The sequence below is a fragment of the Salvelinus fontinalis genome, chromosome 6, assembly GCF_029448725.1.
Source record: "Salvelinus fontinalis isolate EN_2023a chromosome 6, ASM2944872v1, whole genome shotgun sequence".
NCBI classification, from domain to species: domain Eukaryota; kingdom Metazoa; phylum Chordata; class Actinopteri; order Salmoniformes; family Salmonidae; genus Salvelinus; species Salvelinus fontinalis.
This window is the reverse complement of record NC_074670.1, coordinates 81867087-81893074: the sequence shown is the minus strand read 5'-3', so window position 1 is coordinate 81893074 and position 25988 is coordinate 81867087. Positions and strand designations below refer to the sequence as shown.

At 44.9% G+C, this 25988-nt stretch overlaps 1 protein-coding gene across 1 annotated transcript in view; it reads left to right on the top strand.

The window, feature by feature from the left end:
• Positions 1-25988, top strand: part of unc5a (unc-5 netrin receptor A) — a gene marked incomplete at its 3' end in the record, with an annotated part of 579979 nt that overhangs the window by 534102 nt on the left and 19889 nt on the right. Inside the window, exons 7-9 of the mRNA XM_055927842.1 lie at positions 3553-3717; positions 13641-13829; positions 16194-16496. Of these exons, the coding sequence (XP_055783817.1) occupies positions 3553-3717; positions 13641-13829; positions 16194-16496 (657 nt within the window). The remainder of the gene's footprint in view (positions 1-3552; positions 3718-13640; positions 13830-16193; positions 16497-25988) is intronic.

Genomic DNA, 25988 nt, shown 5'->3' with positions numbered 1-25988 from the left:
AGAGGGCCGCCCACCATAACTTACACAGGCAAGGAGGGCATTTATCATTAGAGGCAACAAAGACACCAAAGATAACCCTGAAGGAGCTGCAAAGCTCCACAGCGAGATTGGAGTATCTGTCCATAGGACCACTTTAAGCCGTACACTCCACAGAGCTGGGCTTTACAGAAGAGTGGCCGGAAAAAAAGCCATTGCTTAAAGAAAAAATAAGAAAACACGTTTGGTGTTTGCCAAAAGGCATGGAGAATCTCCAAACATATGGAAGAAGGTACTCTGGTCAGATGAGACTAAAATTTAGCTTTTTGGCAATCAAGGAAAATGCTATGTCTGGCACACACATAACACTGCTCATCACCCCGAGAACACCATCCCCACTGTGAAGCATGGTGGTGGCAGCATCATGCTGTGGGGGTGTTTTTCATTGGAAGGGACTGGGAAACTGGTCAGAATTGAAGGAATGATGGATGGAGCTAAATACAGGGAAATTCTTGAGGGAAACCTGTTTCAGTTTTCCAGAGATTTGAGACTGGGACAGAGGTTCACCTTCAGCAGGACAATGACCCTAAGCATACTGCTAAAGAAACACTCGAGTGGTTTAAGGGGAAACATTTAAATGTCTTGGAAGGGCATAGTCAAAGCCCAGACCTCAATCCAATTGAGAATCTGTGGTATGACTTAACTATTGCTGTACACCAGCAGAACCCATCCAACTTGAAGGAGCTGGAGCAGTTTTGCCTTGAAGAATGGGCAAAAATCCCAGTGCTAGTGCCAAGCTTATAGAGACATACCCCAAGAGACTTGCAGCTGTAATTGCTACAAAAGGTGGCTCTACAAAGTATTGACATGGGGGGGCGGGTGAATAGTTATGCACGCTCAAGTTTTCTATTTGTCTCATTTCTTGTTTGTTTCACAATAAAAAATAATTTCCATCTTCAAAATGGTAGGCATATTGTGTAAATCTAATGATACAACCCCCCTCCCAAAAATACATTTTATTTCCAGTTTATAATACAACAAAATAGGAAAAATGCCAAGGGGGGTGAATACTTTCGCAAGCCACTGTAGCATCTAACTCCGTCCATCTCCTGTAATGTTTCTGCTCATGTATAGCAGCTAACTCTGTCCATCTCCTGTTATGTTTCTGCTCATGTATAGCAGCTAACTCTGTCCATCTCCTGTTATGTTTCTGCTCATGTATAGCAGCTAACTCCGTCCATCTCCTGTTACGTTTCATAAACCACAGGATTTTCTTGTGGAATGAAAGCAAAGCAAGCAGAACTACACAGTGTATCTGTTAAATACACATTCGTTTTGGGGTGTTGCCTAATCCAGCGTATCAGTCAACCTTTATCTGTATTGGAATGCTCTCATGCCTTGTGGAGAAAACCTTATATTATATAACTATTATTATAAATCTAATATTATATACCTAATATTCAAAATCTAATATTATGTACCTAATATTCTATACCTAATATTCTATACCTAATATTCTATACCTAATATTCTATACATAATGTTCAATGCCTAATACTATATACAGTACCTAATATTATATACCTAATAGTACATACCTAATAATACAGTACAAAGTTGGACACACCTTCTCATTCCAGGGTTTATCTTTATTTTGACTATTTTTTTACATTGTAGAATAATAGTGAAGACATCAAAACTATGAAATAACACATATGGAGTCATGTAGTAACAAGAAAAAGTCTTAAACAAATCTCACTTAATCTCACCTCCACAAGAGACAGCCCAAGTTCGATAGACTCTGGTCTCCACTACTCAACTATATCTCAAATTGGACAGAGTGAATAGGGGGATCAGGGAGATGAGCAGATGCGTGTTGTGTAAGGTGCTGTAAAATCTAAGGCTGGAAATAGCTAATAAGAACCTTGATAGTGCTGCTGCAAGTTCTGTCATTTAAATTTTGTTATAATTATTATTTGTGTGTGTGTGTGTGTGTGTGTGTGTGTGTGTGTGTGTGTGTGTGTGTGTGTGTGTGTGTGTGTGTGTGTGTGTCTGTGTGTGTGTGTGTGTGTGTGTGTGTGTGTGTGTGTGTGTGTGTGTGTGTGTGTGTGTGTGTGTGTGTGTGTGTGTGTGTGTGTGTGTGTGTGTGTGTGTGTGTGTGTGTGTATATACATATATATAAAACAATTTTTTATTTTTTTTATTTTTTTATTTTTTAAGTCTGTCACATCTGTGAATGTGGAATGTGTTTGGTTGGTTGATTGAAAACTTAATAAAACTTTAAATTGAGAAAAAAAACAAATCAAAATATATTTGATATTTGAGATTCTTCAAAGTAGCCACCCTTTGCCTTGATGACAGCTTTGAACACTCTTGGAATTCTCTCAACCAGCTTCATGAGAAATGCTTTTCCAACAGTCTTGAAGGAGTTCCCACGTATGCTGAGCACTTGTTGGCTGATTTTCCTTCACTCTGCGGTCCAACTCGTCCCAAACGGTCGCAATTGTGTTGAGGTCAGGTGATTGTGGAGGCCTGGTCATCTGATGCAGCACTCCATCACTCTCCTTCTTGGTCAAATAGCCCTTACACAGCCTGGAGGTGTGTTGGGTCATTGTCCTGTTGAAAAACAAATGACAGTCCCACTAAGCGCAAACCAGATGGGAAGGTGTAACGCTGCAAAATGTTGTGGTAAAATGCCACAAATGTCTCACGTTGTGAGCGAGCGTGGAATTGGCATACTGACTGCAGGAATGTCCACCAGAGCTGGTGCCGGAAAATGTAATGTGCATTTCTCTACCATAAGCCGCCTCCAACATAGTTTAAAAGAATTTGCCAGTAAGTCCAATTAGCCTCACAACCGCAGACCACGTTGTCAAATGTTATTGGTCACACACACATGGGTCAGCAGATGTCATTGTGAGTGTAGTGAAATGCTTATGCTTCTAGATCCAACAGGGCAGCAGTATCTAACAGGTAATATCTAACAAATCCACAACAAAACCTAATATCTAACAAATTCCACAACAAAACCTAATATCTAGTCTGTGTGTCTCTGACTCTAGTCTGTGTGTCTCTGACTCTGGTCTGTGTCTCTCTGACTCTGGTCTGAGTCTCTGACTCTGGTCTGAGTCTCTGACTCTGGTCTGAGTCTCTGACTCTAGTCTGTGTGTCTCTGACTCTGGTCTGTGTCTCTCTGACTCTGGTCTGTGTCTCTCTGACTCTGGTCTGTGTCTCTCTGACTCTGGTCTGTGTCTCTCTGACTCTGGTCTGTGTCTCTCTGACTCTGGTCTGTGTCTCTCTGACTCTAGTCTCTGTGCGTGTGTGTGGTATCTCTCTCTCTGACTCTAGTCTCTGTGCGTGTGTGTGGTATCTCTCTCTCTCTGACTCTGGTCTCTGTGCGTGTGTGTGGTATCTCTCTCTCTCTGACTCTGGTCTCTGTGTGTGTGTGTGGTATCTCTCTCTCTCTGACTCTGGTCTCTGTGCGTGTGTGTGGTATCTCTCTCTCTCTGACTCTGGTCTCTGTGTGTGTGTGTGGTATCTCTCTCTCTCTGACCCTGTGTCTGTCCCTGTGTTCAGTAGATGGAGGTTGGAGTGATTGGTCTAATTGGTCTGAGTGCGGAGTGGACTGTTCCATGTGGCGCAGTAGAGAGTGTACCCAGCCCTCGCCTGGCACCGGGGGCAAAGACTGCCAGGGCATCGACCTCCAATCACTCAACTGTACCAGCCAACAGTGTCTACAGAGTGAGTATTAACCGTGTTAGTTCCACACTCGCCCGCCTACCCACACACACACACACGCATGCACGCACGCACGCACACACACAAACACACACACGCACACACACACACACACACACACACACACACAAACACACACACTCACCCGCCAACAAACACACACACACATTCACCCGCCCACACACACGCACGCACACACACACCCGCCCACACACACACACACACACACACACACACACACACACACACACACACACACACACACACACACACACACACACACACACACACACACACACACACACACACACACACACTCACCCGCCCACACGCACACACACAGAGACATTTCCTGTTTTAACAGAGGACATCAACAATGCATGTGTATATAAAACAGGAAACACTGTGAGGTAACCAGGTTGAATGAGAGAAATAAGGAGTACAAATGAACACTGTGTAAGAACGGGCACCACCCTACGATAATACACAAGATGTTATATGTTGCCAGTTGATGTCTCTTCGTGTGTGTGTGTGTGTGTGTGTGTGTGTGTGTGTGTGTGTGTGTGTGTGTGTGTGTGTGTGTGTGTGTGTGTGTGTGTGTGTGTGTGTGTGTGTGTGTGTGTGTGTGTGTGTGCGTGCGTGCGTGCGTGCGTGCGTGCGTGCGTGCGTGCGTGCGTGTGTAGTCTGTCTCTCGTTTGAAAAACAAGGCATCATTTTCTCACTCTCCTCACCGGCCCCAAGTGACCGGTCGAGACGTAATCTCCTAACGTCCTGTTTACCTGGATGGACGTCCAATTTCGCAGTGGATCGTGAGCGACCTGGCTGACAGTATGGGACAACCCTTCTATGAAAAATGTTTTAAGTGTTTACACTGAGTGTACAAAATATAAGGAGCACCTTCCTATTATTGAGTTGCACCCCCCTTTGGCCCTCAGAACAGCCTCAATTCGTCGGAGCATGGACTCTACAAGGTGTGGAAAGCGTTCCACAGGGATGCTGACCCATGTTGACTCCAATGCTTCGCCACAATTGTGTCAAGTTGGCTGGATGTCCTTTGGGGTGTGGACCATTATTGATACACACGGGAAACAGTTGAGCGTGAAAAAACCAGCAGCGTTGCAGTTCTTGATGCGCTCAAACTGGTATCTACTACCATACCTCGTTCGAAGGCACTTAAATATTTTGTCTTGCCCATTCACCCTTATGAATGGCACATGTAACCGATGTGAAATGGCTAGCTAGTTAACGGTGGTACTGCTTTGAGAGTGGGTACATTTCGCCAGCCCCGTCCCCCTGCTTTTTAATCAGAAGCTTTGTTATTGTTTTTAACAGCTGATTTGTGACACTACATGCAGAGAGACATGTTGTCCACAAGTTGATCAGACTCTGGGGAAATAGATAAAGGACCTCACTGCCAAAATCCTGAAGTATCCCTTTAAGAACTGGAAGGTTTAACTAGCCATATTTCCCTGACCTTTAAGAGCTGCGACCGTATTCATCTTGTGGGGGGAGACGGGAGGGGAGGGGAGGGGAGGGGAGGGGAGGGGAGGGGAGTGCTGGCCATTGGATGATTCATGACTATAGTATCCTATAGAGTAGTGGAGGCTCAGCAGGAGGCATTCCCTTTTATTTATCAACATGGGCGTAGGAGGGAGAGGACAGATAGTAAACAATCTAAGAAGAGAGAGAGAGAGAGAGAGAGAGAGAGAGAGAGAGAGAGAGAGAGAGAGAGAGAGAGAGAGAGAGAGAGAGAGAGAGAGAGAGAGAGAGAGAGAGAGAGAGAGAGAGAGAGAGAGAGAGAGAGAGAGAGAGAGAGAGAGAGAGAGAGAGATGTATAGACTCAGTGAGCATAAGTGAGCATAGCCTTGCTATTGAGAAAGAACGCCGTAGGCAGACCTGGAGAAGACAGGCTATGTGCACATTGCCCACAAAATGAGGTGGAAACCGAGCTGCACTTCCTAACCTCCTGCAACCAGTGAAGAACAAACACCATTGTAAATACAACCCATATTTATGTGTATTTATTTTCCCTTTTAACTATTTGCACATTGTTACAACACTGTATATAGACATAATATGACATTTGAAATGAGATGAACCAGAGAGATGAACCTGGAGAAGAGTCTCCTTTTGTGAGTGTAATGTTTACTGTTCATTTTGTATTGTTTATTTCACCTCTCTTTATTATCTATTTCACTTGCTTTGGCAATGTCAATATATGTTTCCCATGACAATAAAGCCCCTTAAATTGAAATTGAAATTGGGAACTAGAGAGAGAGGGTTAGAGAGAGGGAGATAGGGGGGGAAGGAGATCACAGACAGAGAGAGTTTAGAGAGAGAGAGGTAGAGAGAGAGGTAGAGAGAGAGATAGAGAGAGAGAGAGAGAGAGAGAGAGAGAGAGAGAGAGAGAGAGAGAGAGAGAGAGAGAGAGGGAGAGGTAGAGAGAGAGGGGGAAGGAGATCACAGAGAGAGAGAGTTTAGAGAGAGAGAGAGAGAGAGAGAGAGATAGGTAGAGAGAGAGAGGGGGAAGGAGATCACACAGAGAGAGAGAGATAGAGAGAGGAGAGAGGGAGGGAGGTAGAGAGAGAGAGAGCAGGAGGGAGGAAGGGAGGTAGAGAGAGAGAGAGAGAAATATAGAGAGAGGGAGAGAGGGGAAGGTCACCAGGAGAGTTTCTACCCAATTGTTTCAGGAGGAGGGGAGAGATGAGTGCCCGGACAAAGGGATGGAAGGAGGGAGAGATAGCAAGAGATAGTGAGTGCTTGCGTCAGGCGTCAGAAAGGAAGGTGCCTTTGTCCCTGACATCAGATAACAAACAACATCAGACAGATCTACAGCTGTGTTACATCCAATCAGCAGAGCTAGTTAGCCCAATCTACCCAATCAGAAGAGACGTAGCCACATCTATCCAATCAGCAGAGCTAGTTAGCCCAATCTACCCAATCAGAAGAGACGTAGCCACATCTATCCAATCAGCAGAGCTAGTTAGCCCAATCTACCCAATCAGAAGAGACGTAGTTGGCCACATCTATCCGATCAGCAGAGCTAGTTAGCCCAATCTACCCAATCAGAAGAGATGTAGTTGGCCACATCTATCCAATCAACAGAGCTAGTTAGCCCAATCTACCCAATCAGAAGCAACGTATCCACATCTATCCAATCAACAGAGCTAGTTAGCCCAATCTACCCAATCAGAAGCGACGTAGCCACATCTATCCAATCAGCAGAGATGTTGTTATATCTGACTTTATCTTCAGCTGTCAATCACAAGCACAGCATCACTTTGGTTCTTTTGGAGTTTTGAATGTCATATCTGATTACTCAGGCTTTTCATTTTTGCTCGTTACTGACGGGGTTCGAACCCCGCTACCCAGAATGCATTAGCCAACTGAACAAAATCTTAGAGATCAGGATTTCTTTTTAAAACCGTTTATAGAAGACCGTACGTCTCCTCACATCATAAAGTTCCTCTCTTCATATCTGACGCTATGAAGTCAGTCCAAAGACACATGTTTTACCCGTTAGTCTCACACCAATCGTAGAGACGTTGACATTATGTCAGGAGACCTGTGATCTACCTCTATGCTGCTTTAGGTGTCATATTGAATACAAAATGAACCTTCTGGCATTTCTCATAACGACAGTTGTATGTCAAAGGGTCTTTTTCCACAGTAAACGATTATAGGAGGAGGGAGAGAGACATTTGAGGTGTCTTTATTCTTTTGAAATGAGAGAGAGAGAGAGAGAGAGAGAGAGAGAGAGAGAGAGAGAGAGAGAGCGAGAGAGAGAAAGAGAGAGAGAGAGAGAGAGAGAGAGAGAGAGAGACAGAGAGAGAGAGAGAGAGAGAGAGACAGAGAGAGAGAGAGAGAGAGAGAGAGAGAGAGACAGAAAGAAAGAAAGAGAGAGAGAGAGAGAGAAAGAGAGAGAGAGAGAGAGAGAGAGAGAGAGAGAGAGAGAGAGAGAGAGAGAGAGAGAGAGAGAGAGAGAGAGAGAGAGAGCGACAGAGAGAGAGAGAGAGAGAGAGAGAGACAGAGAGACAGAGAGAGAGAGAGAGAGAGAGAGAGAGAGAGAGAGACGAGAGAGAGAGAAGAGAGAAGGAGAGAGAGAGAGAGAGAGAGAGAGAGGAGACAGAGAGAGAGAGAGAGAGAGAGAGAGAGAGAGCACGTACGTATTCACTCTTTGACAAACGAGCAAAACAAAACAATACAAAGTCTTCTCATGCTTTGTTTATTTCAAAAAAGCTTTTGACTCAATTTGGCATCAGGGCCTGTTGGGGGGAAAACATACAACATCATAAAATCCACGTGTGGGGTTAAAATTGACGAAAAACACACATTTCTTTCCTTTGGGCCGTGGGGTGAGACATGGATGCATCTTGAGCCGGACCCTCTTCAACATATACAGTGGGGCAAAAAAGTATTTAGTCAGACACCAATTGTGCAAGTTCTCCCACATAAAAAGATGAGAGAGGCCTGTAATTTTCATCATAGGTACACTTCAACTATGACAGACAAAATGAGAACATTTTTAATGAATTTATTTGCAAATGATGGTGGAAAATAAGTATTTGGTCACCTACAAACAAGCAAGATATCTGGCTCTCACAGACCTTCCTTAAGAGGCTCCTCTGTCCTCCACTCGTTACATGTATTAATGGCACCTGTTTGAACTTGTTATCAGTATAGAAGACACCTGTCCACAAATTGACGAGGGCACTGGAACAGTCTGCAGCACCCGGCCTCACCCTACTAGAATCTGAAGTCAAATGTCTACTGTTTGCTGATGATCTGGTGCTTCTGTCACCAACCAAGGAGGGCCTACAGCAGCACCTAGATCTTCTGCACAGATTCTGTCAGACCTGGGCCCTGACAGTAAATCTCAGTATGACAAAAATAATGGTGTTCCATAAAAGGGTCCAGTTGCCAGGACCACAAATACAAATTTCCACCTAGAAACCGTTGCCATAGAGCACACAAAAAACTATACGTACCTCGGCCTAAACATCAGCGCCACAGGTAACTTCCACAAAGCTGTGAATGATCTGAGAGAAAAGGCAAGAAGGGCATTCTATGCCATCACAAGGAACATAAAATACGACATACCAATTAGGATCTGGCTAAAAGTACTGGAATCAGTCATAGAGACCGTTGCCCTTTATGGTTGTGAGGTCTGGGGTCCGCTCACCAACCAAGAATTAACCAACAAAACGGGACATTCTGCATGCAGAATTATTAAAAACATCCTCCAATGTAAAACACCAAATAATGCAGAAATGGGATGATTTGCACTAATTATCCAAATCCAGAAAAGTCTTGTCTCTATCAGTGTGTCTGTCAGTGTGTCTGTTAGGTCTCTAGCAGGTCTCTATCAGTGTGTCAGGTCTCTATCAGTGTGTCAGGTCTCTATCAGTGTGTCTGGTCTCTATCAGTCTGTCAGGTCTCTATCAGTGTGTCAGGTCTCTATCAGTGTGTCAGGTCTCTATCAGTTTGTCAGGTCTCTATCAGTGTGTCAGGTCTCTACCAGTGTGTCTGTCAGGTCTCTATCAGTGTGTCTGTCAGGTCTCTATCAGTGTGTCTGTCAGGTCTCTATCAGTGTGTCAGTGTCTCTATCAGTGTGTCTGTCAGGTCTCTATCAGTGTGTCAGTGTCTCTATCAGTGTGTCTGTTAGGTCTCTATCAGTGTGTCAGGTCTCTATCAGTGTGTCTGTCAGGTCTCTATCAGTGTGTCTGTCAGGTCTCTATCAGTGTGTCAGGTCTCTATCAGTGTGTCAGGTCTCTATCAGTGTGTCAGGTCTCTATTAGTGTGTCGGGTCTCTATCAGTGTGTCAGGTCTCTATCAGTGTGTCAGGTCTCTATCAGTGTGTCTGTTAGGTCTCTACCAGGTCTCTATCAGTGTGTCAGGTCTATATCAGTGTGTCAGGTCTCTATCACTGTGTCAGGTCTCTATCAGTGTGTCAGGTCTCTGTCAGTGTGTCTGTCAGGTCTCTATCAGTGTGTCAGGTCTCTATCAGTGTGTCAGGTCTCTGTCAGTGTGTCTGTCAGGTCTCTATCAGTGTGTCAGATCTCTATCAGTGTGTCAGGTCTCTATCAGTGTGTCTGACAGGTCTCTATCAGTGTGTCAGGTCTCTATCAGTGTGTCTGGTCTCTATCAGTGTGTCAGGTCTCTATCAGTGTGTCAGGTCTCTATCAGTTTGTCAGGTCTCTATCAGTGTGTCAGGTCTCTACCAGTGTGTCTGTCAGGTCTCTATCAGTGTGTCTGTCAGGTCTCTATCAGTGTGTCTGTCAGGTCTCTATCAGTGTGTCAGGTCTCTATTAGTGTGTCAGGTCTCTATCAGTGTGTCAGGTCTCTATCAGTGTGTCAGGTCTCTATCAGTGTGTCTGTTAGGTCTCTACCAGGTCTCTATCAGTGTGTCAGGTCTATATCAGTGTGTCAGGTCTCTATCACTGTGTCAGGTCTCTATCAGTGTGTCAGGTCTCTGTCAGTGTGTCTGTCAGGTCTCTATCAGTGTGTCAGATCTCTATCAGTGTGTCAGGTCTCTATCAGTGTGTCTGACAGGTCTCTATCAGTGTGTCAGGTCTCTATCAGTGTGTCTGGTCTCTATCAGTGTGTCAGGTCTCTATCAGTGTGTCAGGTCTCTATCAGTGTGTCAGGTCGCTATCAGTGTGTCAGGTCTCTATCAGTGTGTCTGTCAGGTCTCTATCAGTGTGTCAGGTCGCTATCAGTGTGTCAGGTCTCTATCAGTGTTTCTGTCTGGTCTCTATCAGTCTGTCAGGTCGCTATCAGTGTGTCAGGTCTCTATCAGTGTGTCTGTCAGGTCTCTATCAGTGTGTCAGGTCGCTATCAGTCTGTCAGGTCTCTATCAGTGTGTCTGTCAGGTCTCTATCAGTGTGTCAGGTCGCTATCAGTCTGTCAGGTCTCTATTAGTGTTTCTGTCTGGTCTCTATCAGTCTGTCAGATTGCTATCAGTGTGTCAGGTCTCTATCAGTTTGTCTGTCAGGTCTCTATCAGTGTGTCTGTCAGGTCCCTATCAGTGTGTCAGGTCTCTATCAGTGTGTCTGTCAGGTCTCTATCAGTGTGCCAGGTCTCTATCAGTCTGTCAGGTCTCTATCAGTGTGTCAGGTCTCTATCAGTGTGTCAAGTCGCTATCAGTGTGTCAGGTCTCTATCAGTGTGCCTGTCAGGTCTCTATCAGTGTGTCAGGTCTCTATCAGTGTGTCAGGTCTCTATCAGTGTGTCTGGTCTCTATCAGTGTGTCTGTCAGGTCTCTATCAGTGTGTCTGTCAGGTCCCTATCAGTGTGTCAGGTCGCTATCAGTGTGTCAGGTCCCTATCAGTGTGTCTGTCAGGTCTCTATCAGTGTGTCAGGTCTCTATCAGTGTGTCTGGTCTCTATCAGTGTGTCTGTCAGGTCTCTATCAGTGTGTCAGGTCCCTATCAGTGTGTCTGTCAGGTCTCTATCAGTGTGTCAGGTCTCTATCAGTCTGTCAGGTCTCTATCAGTCTGTCAGGTCTCTATCAGTGTGTCAGGTCTCTATCAGTGTGTCTGGTCTCTATCAGTGTGTCTGTCAGGTCTCTATCAGTGTGTCTGTCAGGTCCCTATCAGTGTGTCAGGTCGCTATCAGTGTGTCAGGTCCCTATCAGTGTGTCTGTCAGGTCTCTATCAGTGTGTCAGGTCTCTATCAGTCTGTCAGGTCTCTATCAGTGTGTCAGGTCTCTATCAGTGTGTCAAGTCGCTATCAGTGTGTCAGGTCTCTATCAGTGTGCCTGTCAGGTCTCTATCAGTGTGTCAGGTCTCTATCAGTGTGTCAGGTCTCTATCAGTGTGTCAGGTCTCTATCAGTGTGTCAGGTCTCTATCAGTGTGTCAGGTCTCTATCAGTGTGTCTGTCTGGTCTCTATCAGTGTGTCAGGTCTCTATCAGTGTGTCTGTCTGGTCTCTATCAGTGTGTCAGGTCTCTATCAGTGTGTCTGTCTGGTCTCTATCAGTGTGTCAGGTCTCTATCAGTGTATCAGGTCTCTATCAGTGTGTCAGGTCTCTATCAGTGTGTCAGGTCTCTATCAGTGTGTCAGGTCTCTATCAGTGTGTCAGGTCTCTATCAGTGTATCAGGTCTCTATCAGTGTGTCAGGTCTCTATCAGTGTGTCAGGTCTCTATCAGTGTGTCAGGTCTCTATCTGTGTGTCAGGTCTCCATCAGTGTTTCCCATTTCCTCCATGTTTCCCTCTGACAATATCCGCCGAAGACTTGGTGGCACAGCACAACTCCCACCCACCCACACACACACACACACACACACACACACACACACACACACACACACACACACACACACACACACACACACACACACACACACACACACACACACACACACACACACACACACACACACACACACCATTGTTGATGGGGCTTAGCTCCCACCTCCGCCACCCAAACCCACCCAGCCCAGGAGACAGCCGTAGCCAATCCCTTATCCCTGCTACGCTGCTGATTAGAACACACACACACACACCAAACACACACACACACACACACACACACACACACACACACACACACACACACACACACACACACACACACACACACACACACCACACGCACACACAGCACGCACACACACACACACACACACACACACACACACACACACACACACACACACACACACACACACACACACACACACACACACACACACACACACACACACACACTGTTGGTGGGGCTTACAGAGTCAATAGGTTACTCAATCTTCCATTTATCTCCTCCAGTGCTCTCCTCTGGTGTGGGTGGGTGTGTGTGTGTTTGTTGGTCTGAAGACTGTGTTTGTGTGTTTGTTTATTCTTCCAAAGCAATAGCTTTATGGTGATGTGTAGTGCTGCTGAGGAATCTATTGACTGTTGGAGGATCAGATGGGAACAGAGTTCTAACTGGTTGGAGGATCAGATGGGAACAGAGTTCTAACTGGTTGGAGGATCAGATGGGAACAGAGTTCTAACTGGTTGGAGGATCAGATGGGAACAGAGTTCTAACTGGTTGAGGATCAGATGGGAACAGAGTTCTAACTGGTTGAGGATCAGATGGGAACAGAGTTCTAACTGGTTGAGGATCAGATGGGAACAGAGTTCTAACTGGTTGAGGATCAGATGGGAACAGAGTTCTTACTGGTTGGAGGATCAGATGGGAACAGAGTTCTAACTGGTTGGAGGATCAGATGGGAACAGAGTTCTAACTGGTTGAGGATCAGATGGGAACAGAGTTCTAACTGGTTGGAGGATCAGATGGGAACAGAGTTCTAACTGGTTGAGGATCAGATGGGAACAGAGTTCTAACTGGTTGAGGATCAGATGGGAACAGAGTTTTAACTGGTTGAGGATCAGATGGGAACAGAGTTCTAACTGGTTGAGGATCAGATGGGAACAGAGTTCTAACTGGTTGAGGATCAGATGGGAACAGAGTTCTAACTGGTTGGAGGATCAGATGGGAACAGAGTTCTAACTGGTTGGAGGATCAGATGGGAACAGAGTTCTAACTGGTTGAGGATCAGATGGGAACAGAGTTCTAACTGGTTGGAGGATCAGATGGGAACAGAGTTCTAACTGGTGTAGTACCTACTGTTTGACAGACCTAGGTCAATTATGACAGTTAAATTGTCTATTTTTTGTATCCAACCATCCCTCTCTCTCTCTTTCTCCCTTCACCCCTCTCTCTCTCGCTCTCTAGCTGTGAGTTTAGCTGAGGACATGGCTCTGTACGTTGGCATGATTGCTGTGCCCCTCACACTAACCATCTCTCTCTTTCTCTCTCTCTCCCTCTCTCTCTCTCTCTCTCTCTCTCTCTCTCTCTGTCTCTCTCTCTCTCTCTCTCTCTCTCTCTCTCTCTCTCTCTCTCTCTCTCTCTCTCTCTCTCTCTCTCTCTCTCTCTCTCTAGCTGCCAATGGAGTTGAGGATGTAGCCCTTTATGTGGGTATTGTAGCCGTAGCTCTCTGTCTGACCCTCATACTCATCGTGGTGGTCCTGGTCTACCGCCGTAAGAAGGAAGGTCTGGACGCTGACGTAGCGGACTCGTCCATCTTGACCACGGGCTTCCAGCCTATGGGCATCAAGCCTAGCAAGCCAGGTGTGTGGGCGCCTCGGCACCGGGCCCCCCCCCCCCCCGGCCCCCGGCCCGGCCCCGGTCCCCGCAGCAGTAGGATAATGCTCTTTGTTTTATGTTCTACCCTTCCCTCCGTCCTTACATCCCTCCAGCCTTCCATCCTCCCAGCCTTCCATCCTTCCATCCTTCCAGCCTTCCATCCTTCCATCCTCCCATCCTTCCATCCTTCCATCCTTCAAGCCTTCCATCCCTCCATCCTCCCAGCCTTCCATCCTTCCATCCTCCCAGCCTTCCATCCTTCCATCCTTCCATCCTTCCATCCTCCCATCCTTCCATCCTTCCATCCTCCCATCCTTCCATCCTTCCATCCCTCCATCCTTCCATCCCTCCATCCTTCCATCCTTCCATCCCTCCATCCTTCCATCCTTCCATCCTTCCATCCTCCCATCCTTCCATCCTTCCATCCCTCCATCCTCCCATCCTTCCATCCTTCCATCCTTCCATCCTCCCATCCTTCCATCCCTCCATCCTCCCATCCTTCCATCCTTCCATCCCCCCATCCTTCCATCCTTCCATCCTTCCATCCCCCCATCCTTCCATCCTCCCATCCTTCCATCCCTCCATCCTCCCATCCTTCCATCCTTCCATCCCCCCATCCTTCCATCCTTCCATCCTTCCATCCTTCCATCCTTCCATCCTCCCATCCTTCCATCCTTCCATCCCTCCGTCAATCTGCCAGTCTGTTCTGTCCTTCATCCAACCTATACTGTACACCAACTGTGTCCACTGTCCCCTGTGTTATCTAGTCTCACCCTACTCGTCTACTGTCCCCTGTGTTACCTAGTCTCACCATACTCATCTACTGTCCCTTGTGTTAACAGGTCTCACCCTACTCGTCTACTGTCTCTTGTGTTATCTAGTCTCACCAACTGTGTCTACTGTCTCTTGTGTTATCTAGTCTCACCATACTCATCTACTGTCCCTTGTGTTAACAGGTCTCACCCTACTCGTCTACTGTCTCTTGTGTTATCTAGTCTCACCATACTCGTCTACTGTCTCTTGTTTTATCTAGTCTCACCCAACTCATCTACTGTCTCTTGTGTTAACTAGTCTCACCCTACTCATCTACTGTCCCTTGTGTTATCTAGTCTCACCATACTCATCTACTGTCCCTTGTGTTATCTAGTCTCACCCTACTCATCTACTGTCTCTTGTGTTATCTAGTCTCACTATACTCGTCTACTGTCTCTTGTGTTATCTAGTCTCACCATACTCATCTACTGTCTCTTGTGTTACCTAGTCTCACCATACTCGTCTACTGTCCCTTGTGTTACCTAGTCTCACCATACTCATCTACTGTCTCTTGTGTTACCTAGTCTCACCATACTCATCTACTGTCCCCTGTGTTACCTAGTCTCACCCTACTCGTCTACTGTCTCTTGTGTTATCTAGTCTCACCATACTCATCTACTGTCCCTTGTGTTACCTAGTCTCACCATACTCATCTACTGTCTCTTGTGTTACCTAGTCTCACCATACTCATCTACTGTCCCCTGTGTTACCTAGTCTCACCCTACTCGTCTACTGTCTCTTGTGTTATCTAGTCTCACCATACTCGTCTACTGTCTCTTGTGTTACCTAGTCTCACCATACTGTTCTACCTTTTTTGTTGTGTTTGTTATTGTTGTGTTCTCGTATGTGTGTGTGTGTGTGTGTGTGTGTGTGTGTGTGTGTGTGTGTGTGTGTGTGTGTGTGTGTGTGTGTGTGTGTGTGTGTGTGTGTGTGCGTGCGTGCGTGCGTGCGTGCGTGCGTGCGTGCGTGCGTGCGTGCGTGCGTGTGTGTGTGTGTGTTAGAGATGAGGAAGTTTCCTGTTGTGCTGTGACGGTGTGTGTGTTAGAGATGAGGTCATTTCCTGTTGTGCTGTGGCGGTGTGTGTGTTAGAGATGAGGTCATTTCCTGTTGTGCTGTGACGGTGTGTGTGTTAGAGTTGAGGTAGTTTCCTGTTGTGTTCTGGCGGTGTGTGTGCTAGAGATGAGGTCATTTCCTGTTGTGCTGTGGCGGTGTGTGTGTTAGAGATGAGGTAGTTTCCTGTTGTGCTGTGACGGTGTGTGTTAGAGATGAGGTCATTTCCTGTTGTGCTGTGGTGGTGTGTGTCTTAGAGATGAGGTCATTTCCTGTTGTGCTGTGACGGTGTGTGTGTTAGAGATGAGGTCATTTCCAGTTGTGCTGTGACGGTGTGTGTTAGAGATGAGGTCATTTCCTGTTGTGCTGTGACGGTGTGTGTTTTAGAGATGAGGTCATTTCCTGTTGTGCTGTGGCGGTTTGTGTGTTAGAGATGAGGTCATTTCCTGCTGCTGTTGTTCACTCCTGGTCTCTGATCTGTTTTAGAGAACTCCCATCTGCTTACCATCCAGCCTGACCTCACCACCACCACTACCAGCTACCAAGGAACCCTGCACTCACGTCACGACGGCACCGCTAAGTTCTCAATGACCAACGGTCCGCTCCTGGACCCCTTACCCAACGGGTCGCACCACACCCTACACAACGGGAAGTTATCCTCTGACCCTGCTGAGTTTATGACCCGGCTGTCCAATCAGACGTACTTCAAGACGTTGCCGCGGGACGTGGCTAACACCTCGTATGGGACATTCAACTTCCTGGGGGGTAGACTCACCATCCCCAACACAGGTAAGAGCTGATTGGTTGATGGGTTTATTGATTGAAAACGTACAGTACCAGTCAAAGGTTTGGACACACCTTCTCATTCCAGGGTTTATCTTTAATTTTACTATTTTCTACATTGTAGAATAATAGTGACGACATCAAAACTATGAAATAACACATATGGAATCATGTAGTAACCAAAAATGTGTTTAACAAATCAAAATACATTTTAGATTCTTCAAAGTAGCCACCCTTTGCCTTGATGAATGCTTTGCACACTCTTGGCATTCTCTCAACCAGCTTCACCTGGAATGCTTTTCCAACAGTCTTGAAGGAGTTTCCACATATGCTGAGCACTTGTTGGCTGATTTTCCTTCACTCTGTGGTCCAACTCGTCCCAAACCATCTCAATTGGGTTGAGGTCGGGTGATTGTGGAGGCCAGGTCATCTGATGCAGCACTCCATCACTCTCCTTCTTGGTCAAATAGCTCTTACACAGCCTGGAGGTGTGTTGGGTCGTTGTCCTGTTGAAAAACAAATGACAGTCGCACTAAGCGCAAACCAGATGGGATGACGTATCGCTGCAGAATGCTGTGGGTGCCATGCTGGTTAAGTGTGCCTTGAACTATATATAAATCCCAGACAGTGTCACCAGCAAAGCACCCCAACACCATCACACCTCCTCCTCCATGCTTCACAGTGGGAACCCCACATGTGGAGATTGTACGTTCACCTATTCTGCATCTCACAAAGACACGGCGGTTGGAACCAAAAATCTCACATTTGGACTCATCAGACCAAAGGACAGATTTCCACCGGTCTAATGTCCAATGCTCGTGTTTCTTGTCCCAAGAAAGTCTCTTCTTCTTATTGGAGTCCTTTAGTAGTGGTTTCTTTGCAGCAATTCGACCATGAATGCCTGATTCATGCAGTCTCCTCTGAACAGTTGATGTTGAGATGTGTCTGTTACTTGAGATGTGTCTTTTGGTAACTCTAATGAAATCCTCTGCAGCAGAGGTAACTCTGGGTCTTTTCTGTGGCGGTCCTCATGAGAGCCAGTTTCATCATAGCGCTTGATGGTTTTTGCAGCTGCACTTGAAGAAATTTTCAAAGTTCTTGAAATTTTCCGGATTGACTGACCTTCATGTCTTAAAGTAATGATGGACTGTTGTTTCTCTTTGCTTATTTGAGCTGTTCTTGCCATAATATTGACTTAGTCTTTTACCAAATAGGGCTATCTTCTGTGTACCAACCCTACCTTGTCACATCACAACTGATTGGCTCAAACACATTTAGGAAAGAAATTCCACAAATAAATTTTTAACAAGGCACACCTGTTAATTGAAATACATTCCAGGAGACTACCTCATGGTTGAGAGAATGCCAAGAGTGTGTAAAGATGTCATCGAGGCAAAGGGTGGCTACTTTGAAGAATCTCAAATAAAAAATATATTTAGATTTTTTGTAACACTTTTTTGGTTACTACATGATTCCATATGTGTTATTTCATAGTTTTGATGTCTTCACTATTATTCTACAATGTAGAAAATAGTGAAAATTAAAGAAAAACCCTGGAATGAGTAGGTGTGTCCAAACTTTTGACTGGTACTGTATATATTTGAAGAAAAATGACATCATTATGGCAGTGGGTCTGTGTGAGTCTGTGTGGCCTTCTTTTCTAGTTTAGCAACACATACACGGTCGTCATACAAGCCACAGCCAATCTATATGTGTGTGCTTTATCCATGTAGTCAGCCATGTAGTCAGTCATGTAGTCAGTCATGTAGTCAGTCATGTAGTCAGCCATGTAGTCAGCCATGTAGTCGGTCATGTAGTCAGCCATGTAGTCAGCCATGTAGTCAGCCATGTAGTCAGTCATGTAGTCAGCCATGTAGTCAGTCATGTAGTCAGTCATGTAGTCAGCCATGTAGTCAGCCATGTAGTCAGCCATGTAGTCAGTCATGTAGTCAGTCATGTGGTCAGGCATGTAGTCAGTCATGTAGTCAGCCATGTAGTCAGTCATGTAGTCAGCCATGTAGTCAGTCATGTAGTCAGCCATGTAGTCAGCCATGTAGTCAGCCATGTAGTCAGTCATGTAGTCGGCCATGTAGTCAGTCGTGTAGTCAGCCATGTAGTCAGCCATGTAGTCAGTCATGTAGTCGGTCATGTAGTCAGCCATGTAGTCAGTCATGTAGTCAGTCATGTAGTCAGCCATGTAGTCCGTCATGTAGTCAGCCATGTAGTCAGTCATGTAGTCCGTCATGTAGTCAGCCATGTAGTCAGCCATGTAGTCCGTCATGTAGTCCGTCATGTAGTCAGCCATGTAGTCAGTCATGTAGTCAGCCATGTAGTCAGCCATGTAGTCAGTCATGTAGTCAGTCATGTAGTCAGCCATGTAGTCAGTCATGTAGTCAGCCATGTAGTCAGCCATGTAGTCAGTCATGTAGTCTGTCATGTAGTCAGTCCAGTCCAGTAAACTGATAGGGTCATCTCTGTCTAATTAGTCTCTCTAACAGGCCAGAGACTTCATCATGTTGCCACTGACTGATATAATCTCTGCTCTGCATGGAGGTTTCCATAAAGGCCAGGGAGAGGAGAGCGACACCAGCAGCATAGGGACATGTTGAAGGCTGTGACTGAATCCCAAAGGCACCCTATTCCCTATGGGCCCTGGTTAATGCACCCTATTCCCTATGGGCCCTGGTTAATGCACCCTATTCCCTATGGGCCCTGGTTATTGCACCCTATTCCCTATGGGCCCTGGTTAATGCACCCTATTTCCTATGGGCCCTGGTTAATGCACCCTATTTCCTATGGGCCCTGGTTAATGCACCCTATTTCCTATGGGCCCTGGTTAATGCACCCTATTTCCTATGGGCCCTGGTTAATGCACCCTATTCCCTATGGGCCCTGGTTAATGCACCCTATTTCCTATGTGCCCTGGTTAATGCACCCTATTTCCTATGGGCCCTGGTTAATGCACCCTATTTCCTATGGGCTCTGGTTTTAAAGTAGTGCACTACGTAATGATTAGGGTGCCATTTGGAACTCAGCCTGTATGAGTGTCTGCATTAGTGTTTCAGACCGTACGGAGAGGGAGAAAGCACTGCAGGTTATCTTCGGGCCATGGTGATAGTTACCTAGAAACATTGGGTCGCATCCCAAACGGAAACCTATTCCCTGTATAGTGCACTACCTTTGACCAGAGCCCTATATCTAAAAGTAGTGCACTATTTACGGGATAGTGTGCAATGTGGGATACATGCATAGAAAGTGAGAAAGCAGATTACCTTCGGGCCACGGTGATGGTTACCCAGAAACCCTGCGTCATCACCACTGACTGGACTTCTTATTCAAACTGCCAAGATGAAAAAGAAACTTCTACAGCAACTTTAAAATGTCAGCTACAAATATACACATAGTATTATTATAGAAGACATCACTACTTAGTCACATTCATATGGATTCATTTGTAAAGTACTGTTCTATTTCTGAATTAACAACTGAAGTCGTTTAGATGAGCTATATCTGAACACGGCCCAGTAATTACGGTCAAACGGAGGGAGAGCAGGACGGAACATAGAGAGAAACGTACGACTTCCAGGAAGACGACTTTGGACCAAATGACCTCAATTAGAACCTTCATCGTTAATGGCATCAGAGGTAGAAGGTTACAGGGCTCTTGTCTCAGTATCAGGGGTAGAAGGTTACTGGGCTCTTGTCTCAGTATCAGAGGTAGATGGTTACTGGGCTCTTGTCTCAGTCAGTATCAGAGTTAGAAGGTTACAGGGCTCTTGTCTCAGTATCAGAGGTAGACGGTTACTGGGCTCTTGTCTCAGTATCAGAGGTAGAAGGTTACAGGGCTCTTGTCTCAGTATCAGAGGTAGAAGGTTACTGGGCTCTTGTCTCAGTATCAGAGGTAGAAGGTTACAGGGCTCTTGTCTCAGTATCAGAGGTAGAAGGTTACAGGGCTCTTGTCTCAGTATCAGAGGTAGAAGGTTACAGGGCTCTTGTCTCAGTATCAGAGGTAGAAGGTTACAGGGCTCTTGTCTCAGTCAGTATCAGAGGTAGAAGGTTACAGGGCTCTTGTCTCAGTATCAGAGGTAGAAGGTTACAGGGCTCTTGTCTCAGTATCAGAGGTAGAAGGTTACAGGGCTCTTGTCTCAGTCAGTATCAGAGGTAGAAGGTTACAGGGCTCTTGTCTCAGTCAGTATCAGAGGTAGAAGGTTACTGGGCTCTTGTCTCAGTCAGTATCAGAGGTAGAAGGTTACAGGGCTCTTGTCTCAGTCAGTATCAGAGGTAGAAGGTTACAGGGCTCTTGTCTCAGTCAGTATCAGAGGTAGAAGGTTACAGGGCTCTTGTCTCAGTATCAGAGGTAGACGGTTACTGGGCTCTTGTCTCAGTATCAGAGGTAGAAGGTTACAGGGCTCTTGTCTCAGTATCAGAGGTAGAAGGTTACAGGGCTCTTGTCTCAGTATCAGAGGTAGAAGGTTACTGGGCTCTTGTCTCAGTCAGTATCAGAGGTAGAAGGTTACAGGGCTCTTGTCTCAGTATCAGAGGTAGACGGTTACTGGGCTCTTGTCTCAGTATCAGAGGTAGAAGGTTACAGGGCTCTTGTCTCAGTATCAGAGGTAGAAGGTTACAGGGCTCTTGTCTCAGTATCAGAGGTAGAAGGTTACTGGGCTCTTGTCTCAGTCAGTATCAGAGGTAGAAGGTTACTGGGCTCTTGTCTCAGTATCAGAGGTACAAGGTTACTGGGCTCTTGTCTCAGTATCAGAGGTAGAAGGTTACAGGGCTCTTGTCTCAGTATCAGAGGTAGAAGGTTACGGGGCTCTTGTCTCAGTATCAGAGGTAGAAGGTTACTGGGCTCTTGTCTCAGTCAGTATCAGAGGTAGAAGGTTACAGGGCTCTTGTCTCAGTATCAGAGGTAGAACGTTACAGGTCTCTTGTCTCAGTATCAGAGGTAGAAGGTTACAGGGCTCTTGTCTCAGTCAGTAACAGGGGTAGAAGGTTACAGGGCTCTTGTCTCAGTATCAGAGGTAGAAGGTTACAGGGATCTTGTCTCATTATCAGAGGTAGACGGTTACTGGGCTCTTGTCTCAGTATCAGAGGTAGAAGGTTACAGGGCTCTTGTCTCAGTATCAGGGGTAGAAGGTTACTGGGCTCTTGTCTCAGTCAGTATCAGAGGTAGAAGGTTACTGGGCTCTTGTCTCAGTATCAGGGGTAGAAGGTTACAGGGCTCTTGTCTCAGTATCAGAGGTAGAAGGTTACTGGGATCTTGTCTCAGTATCAGAGGTAGAAGGTTACTGGGCTCTTGTCTCAGTCAGTATCAGAGGTAGAAGGTTACAGGGCTCTTGTCTCAGTCAGTAACAGGGTTAGAAGGTTACAGGGCTCTTGTCTCAGTATCAGGGGTAGAAGGTTACTTGGCTCTTGTCTCAGTCAGTAACAGAGGTAGACGGTTACTGGGCTCTTGTCTCAGTATCAGAGGTAGAAGGTTACAGGGCTCTTGTCTCAGTCAGTATCAGAGGTAGAAGGTTACAGGGCTCTTGTCTCAGTATCAGAGGTAGAAGGTTACAGGGCTCTTGTCTCAGTCAGTATCAGAGGTAGAAGGTTACAGGGCTCTTGTCTCAGTATCAGAGGTAGAAGGTTACAGGGCTCTTGTCTCAGTATCAGAGGTAGAAGGTTACTGGGCTCTTGTCTCAGTATCAGAGGTAGAAGGTTACTGGGCTCTTGTCTCAGTCAGTAACAGGGGTAGAAGGTTACTGGGCTCTTGTCTCAGTCAGTAACAGGGGTAGAAGGTTACTGGGCTCTTGTCTCAGTATCAGAGGTAGACGGTTACTGGGCTCTTGTCTCAGTCAGTATCAGAGGTAGAAGGTTACTGGGCTCTTGTCTCAGTATCAGAGGTAGAAGGTTACTGGGCTCTTGTCTCAGTATCAGAGGTAGAAGGTTACTGGGCTCTTGTCTCAGTCAGTATCAGAGGTAGAAGGTTACTGGGCTCTTGTCTCAGTATCAGAGGTAGAAGGTTACAGGGCTCTTGTCTCAGTATCAGAGGTAGAAGGTTACTGGGCTCTTGTCTCAGTATCAGAGGTAGACGATTGGATGAGTGACGCACGTAAAGTCTTGATGTTCTGGTAATGTAGAGCATCAGAAAGTCTGGAACCCTCTCTATCTTCTCTTCTTGTCTCTCCTCCTCTCCTCATACAGTAGTTAGCTATTTACAGATGTGACAACATGGTGGCCAGTGTTTCTGTTGACTAGATCATTCAGTAGTTAGTTATATAAGTGACAACAATGTTTCTGTTGACTAGATCATTCAGTAGTTAGTTATATAAGTGACAACAGTGTTTCTGTTGACTAGATCATTCAGTAGTTAGTTATATAAGTGACAACAGTGTTTCTGTTGACTAGATCATTCAGTAGTTAGTTATATAAGTGACAACAGTGTTTCTGTTGACTAGATCATTCAGCAGTTATACAAGTGACAACAGTGTTTCTGTTGACTAGATCATTCAGTGTTTATATAAGTGACAACAGTGTTTCTGTTGACTAGATCATTAAGTAGTTAGTTATATAAGTGACAACAGTGTTTCTGTTGACTAGATCATTCAGTAGTTAGTTATATAAGTGACAACAGTGTTTATATAAGTGACAACAGTGTTTCTGTTGACTAGATCATTCAGTAGTTAGTTATATAAGTGACAACAGTGTTTCTGTTGGCCAGATCATTCAGTAGTTAGTTATATAAGTGACAACAGTGTTTCTGTTGACTAGATCATTCAGTAGTTAGTTATATAAGTGACAACAGTGTTTATATAAGTGACAACAGTGTTTCTGTTGACTAGATCATTAAGTAGTTAGTTATATAAGTGACAACAGTGTTTCTGTTGACTAGATCATTAAGTAGTTAGTTATATAAGTGACAACAGTGTTTATATAAGTGACAACAGTGTTTCTGTTGACTAGATCATTCAGTAGTTAGTTATATTAGTGACAACAGTGTTTCTGTTGGCCAGATCATTCAGTAGTTAGTTATATAAGTGACAACAGTGTTTATATAAGTGACAACAGTGTTTCTGTTGACTAGATCATTAAGTAGTTAGTTATATAAGTGACAACAGTGTTTCTGTTGACTAGATCATTAAGTAGTTAGTTATATAAGTGACAACAGTGTTTCTGTTGACTAGATCATTCAGTAGTTAGTTATATTAGTGACAACAGTGTTTCTGTTGACTAGATCATTCAGTAGTTAGTTATATAAGTGACAACAGTGTTTCTGTTGACTAGATCATTCAGTAGTTAGTTATATAAGTGACAACAGTGTTTATATAAGTGACAACAGTGTTTATATAAGTGACAACAGTGTTTCTGTTGACTAGATCATTAAGTAGTTAGTTATATAAGTGACAACAGTGTTTCTGTTGACTAGATCATTCATTAGTTAGTTATATTAGTGACAACAGTGTTTCTGTTGACTAGATCATTCAGTAGTTAGTTATATAAGTGACAACAGTGTTTATATAAGTGACAACAGTGTTTCTGTTGACTAGATCATTCAGTAGTTAGTTATATTAGTGACAACAGTGTTTCTGTTGGCCAAATCAGATTGTAATATTTGACATATAGTATCTAGAGAGAGATAATGATCTTTCCCTCTCCCTTTCTTTTCTCATACTTGCTATTTCTCTCTCTCCTTTCTCACTCTCTCCCTTTCTCTCTCTCATTTCTCTCTCTGTCTCTCTCCTTCCTCTCTCTCTCTATCTTTCCTTTCTCTCTCTGTCTGTCTCTGTCTGTCTCTCTCTCTCTCTCTCTCTCTTTCTCCTTTCTCTCACTTTCTCTCTCTCATTTCTCTCCCCCTCTCGCTCGCTTGCTCTCTCTCTCTCTCTCATCCTCTCTCTTTCTCTCTACATGTATATGCTATCACATATTGTATGCATGGATTAACTCAAACTCTTGACACTAATCTTCTCACTTGGCGCTCGACAAGCAAACACACACACACACACACACACACACACACACACACACACACACACACACACACACACACACACACACACACACACAGAGAGAAGGAGAGATATCCTCATTCTGGTCATGAAAACATTTATATAGTGTAGATGTGAGATATGAATACATAATTACAAACACACGTTTGCTTCCATGAGACATGCATGCTGTATTTAACCAGATGTCTTCCTGTAGTAGTCTAGCTGTAGAACAGGAGACACATGTTGTTTATCTTCCTGTAGTAGTGTAGCTGTAGAACAGGAAACACATGTTGTTTATCTTCCTGTAGTAGTGTAGCTGTAGAACAGGAAGCACATGTTGTTTATCGTCCTGTAGTAGTGTAGCTGTAGAACAGGAGACACATGTTGTTTGTCTTCCTGTAGTAGTGTAGCTCTAGAACAGGAAACACATGTTGTTTGTCTTCCTGTAGAACAGCAGACACATGTTGTTTATCGTCCTGTAGTAGTGTAGCTGTAGAACAGGAGACACATGTTGTTTGTCTTCCTGTAGTAGTGTAGCTCTAGAACAGGAAGCACATGTTGTTTATCTTCCTGTAGTAGTGTAGCTCTAGAACAGGAAGCACATGTTGTTTATCTTCCTGTAGTAGTGTAGCTGTAGAACAGGAGACACATGTTGTTTATCGTCCTGTAGTAGTGTAGCTCTAGAACAGGAAACACATGTTGTTTATCTTCCTGTAGTAGTGTAGCTCTAGAACAGGAAACACATGTTGTTTATCTTCCTGTAGTAGTGTAGCTCTAGAACAGGAGACACATGTTGTTTATCTTCCTGTAGTAGTGTAGCTCTAGAACAGGAAACACATGTTGTTTATCTTCCTGTAGTAGTGTAGCTCTAGAACAGGAAACACATGTTGTTTATCTTCCTGTAGTAGTGTAGCTCTAGAACAGGAAACACATGTTGTTTGTCTTCCTGTAGAACAGCAGACACATGTTGTTTATCTTCCTGTAGTAGTGTAGCTCTAGAACAGGAAACACATGTTGTTTGTCTTCCTGTAGTAGTGTAGCTCTAGAACAGGAAACACATGTTGTTTATCTTCCTGTAGAACAGCAGACACATGTTGTTTATCGTCCTGTAGTAGTGTAGCTCTAGAACAGGAAACACATGTTGTTTATCTTCCTGTAGTAGTGTAGCTGTAGAACAGGAGACACATGTTGTTTATCGTCCTGTAGTAGTGTAGCTCTAGAACAGGAAACACATGTTGTTTATCTTCCTGTAGTAGTGTAGCTCTAGAACAGGAAACACATGTTGTTTATCTTCCTGTAGAACAGCAGACACATGTTGTTTATCTTCCTGTAGTAGTGTAGCTCTAGAACAGGAAACACATGTTGTTTGTCTTCCTGTAGTAGTGTAGCTCTAGAACAGGAAACACATGTTGTTTATCTTCCTGTAGAACAGCAGACACATGTTGTTTATCTTCCTGTAGTAGTGTAGCTCTAGAACAGGAAACACATGTTGTTTATCTTCCTGTAGAACAGCAGACACATGTTGTTT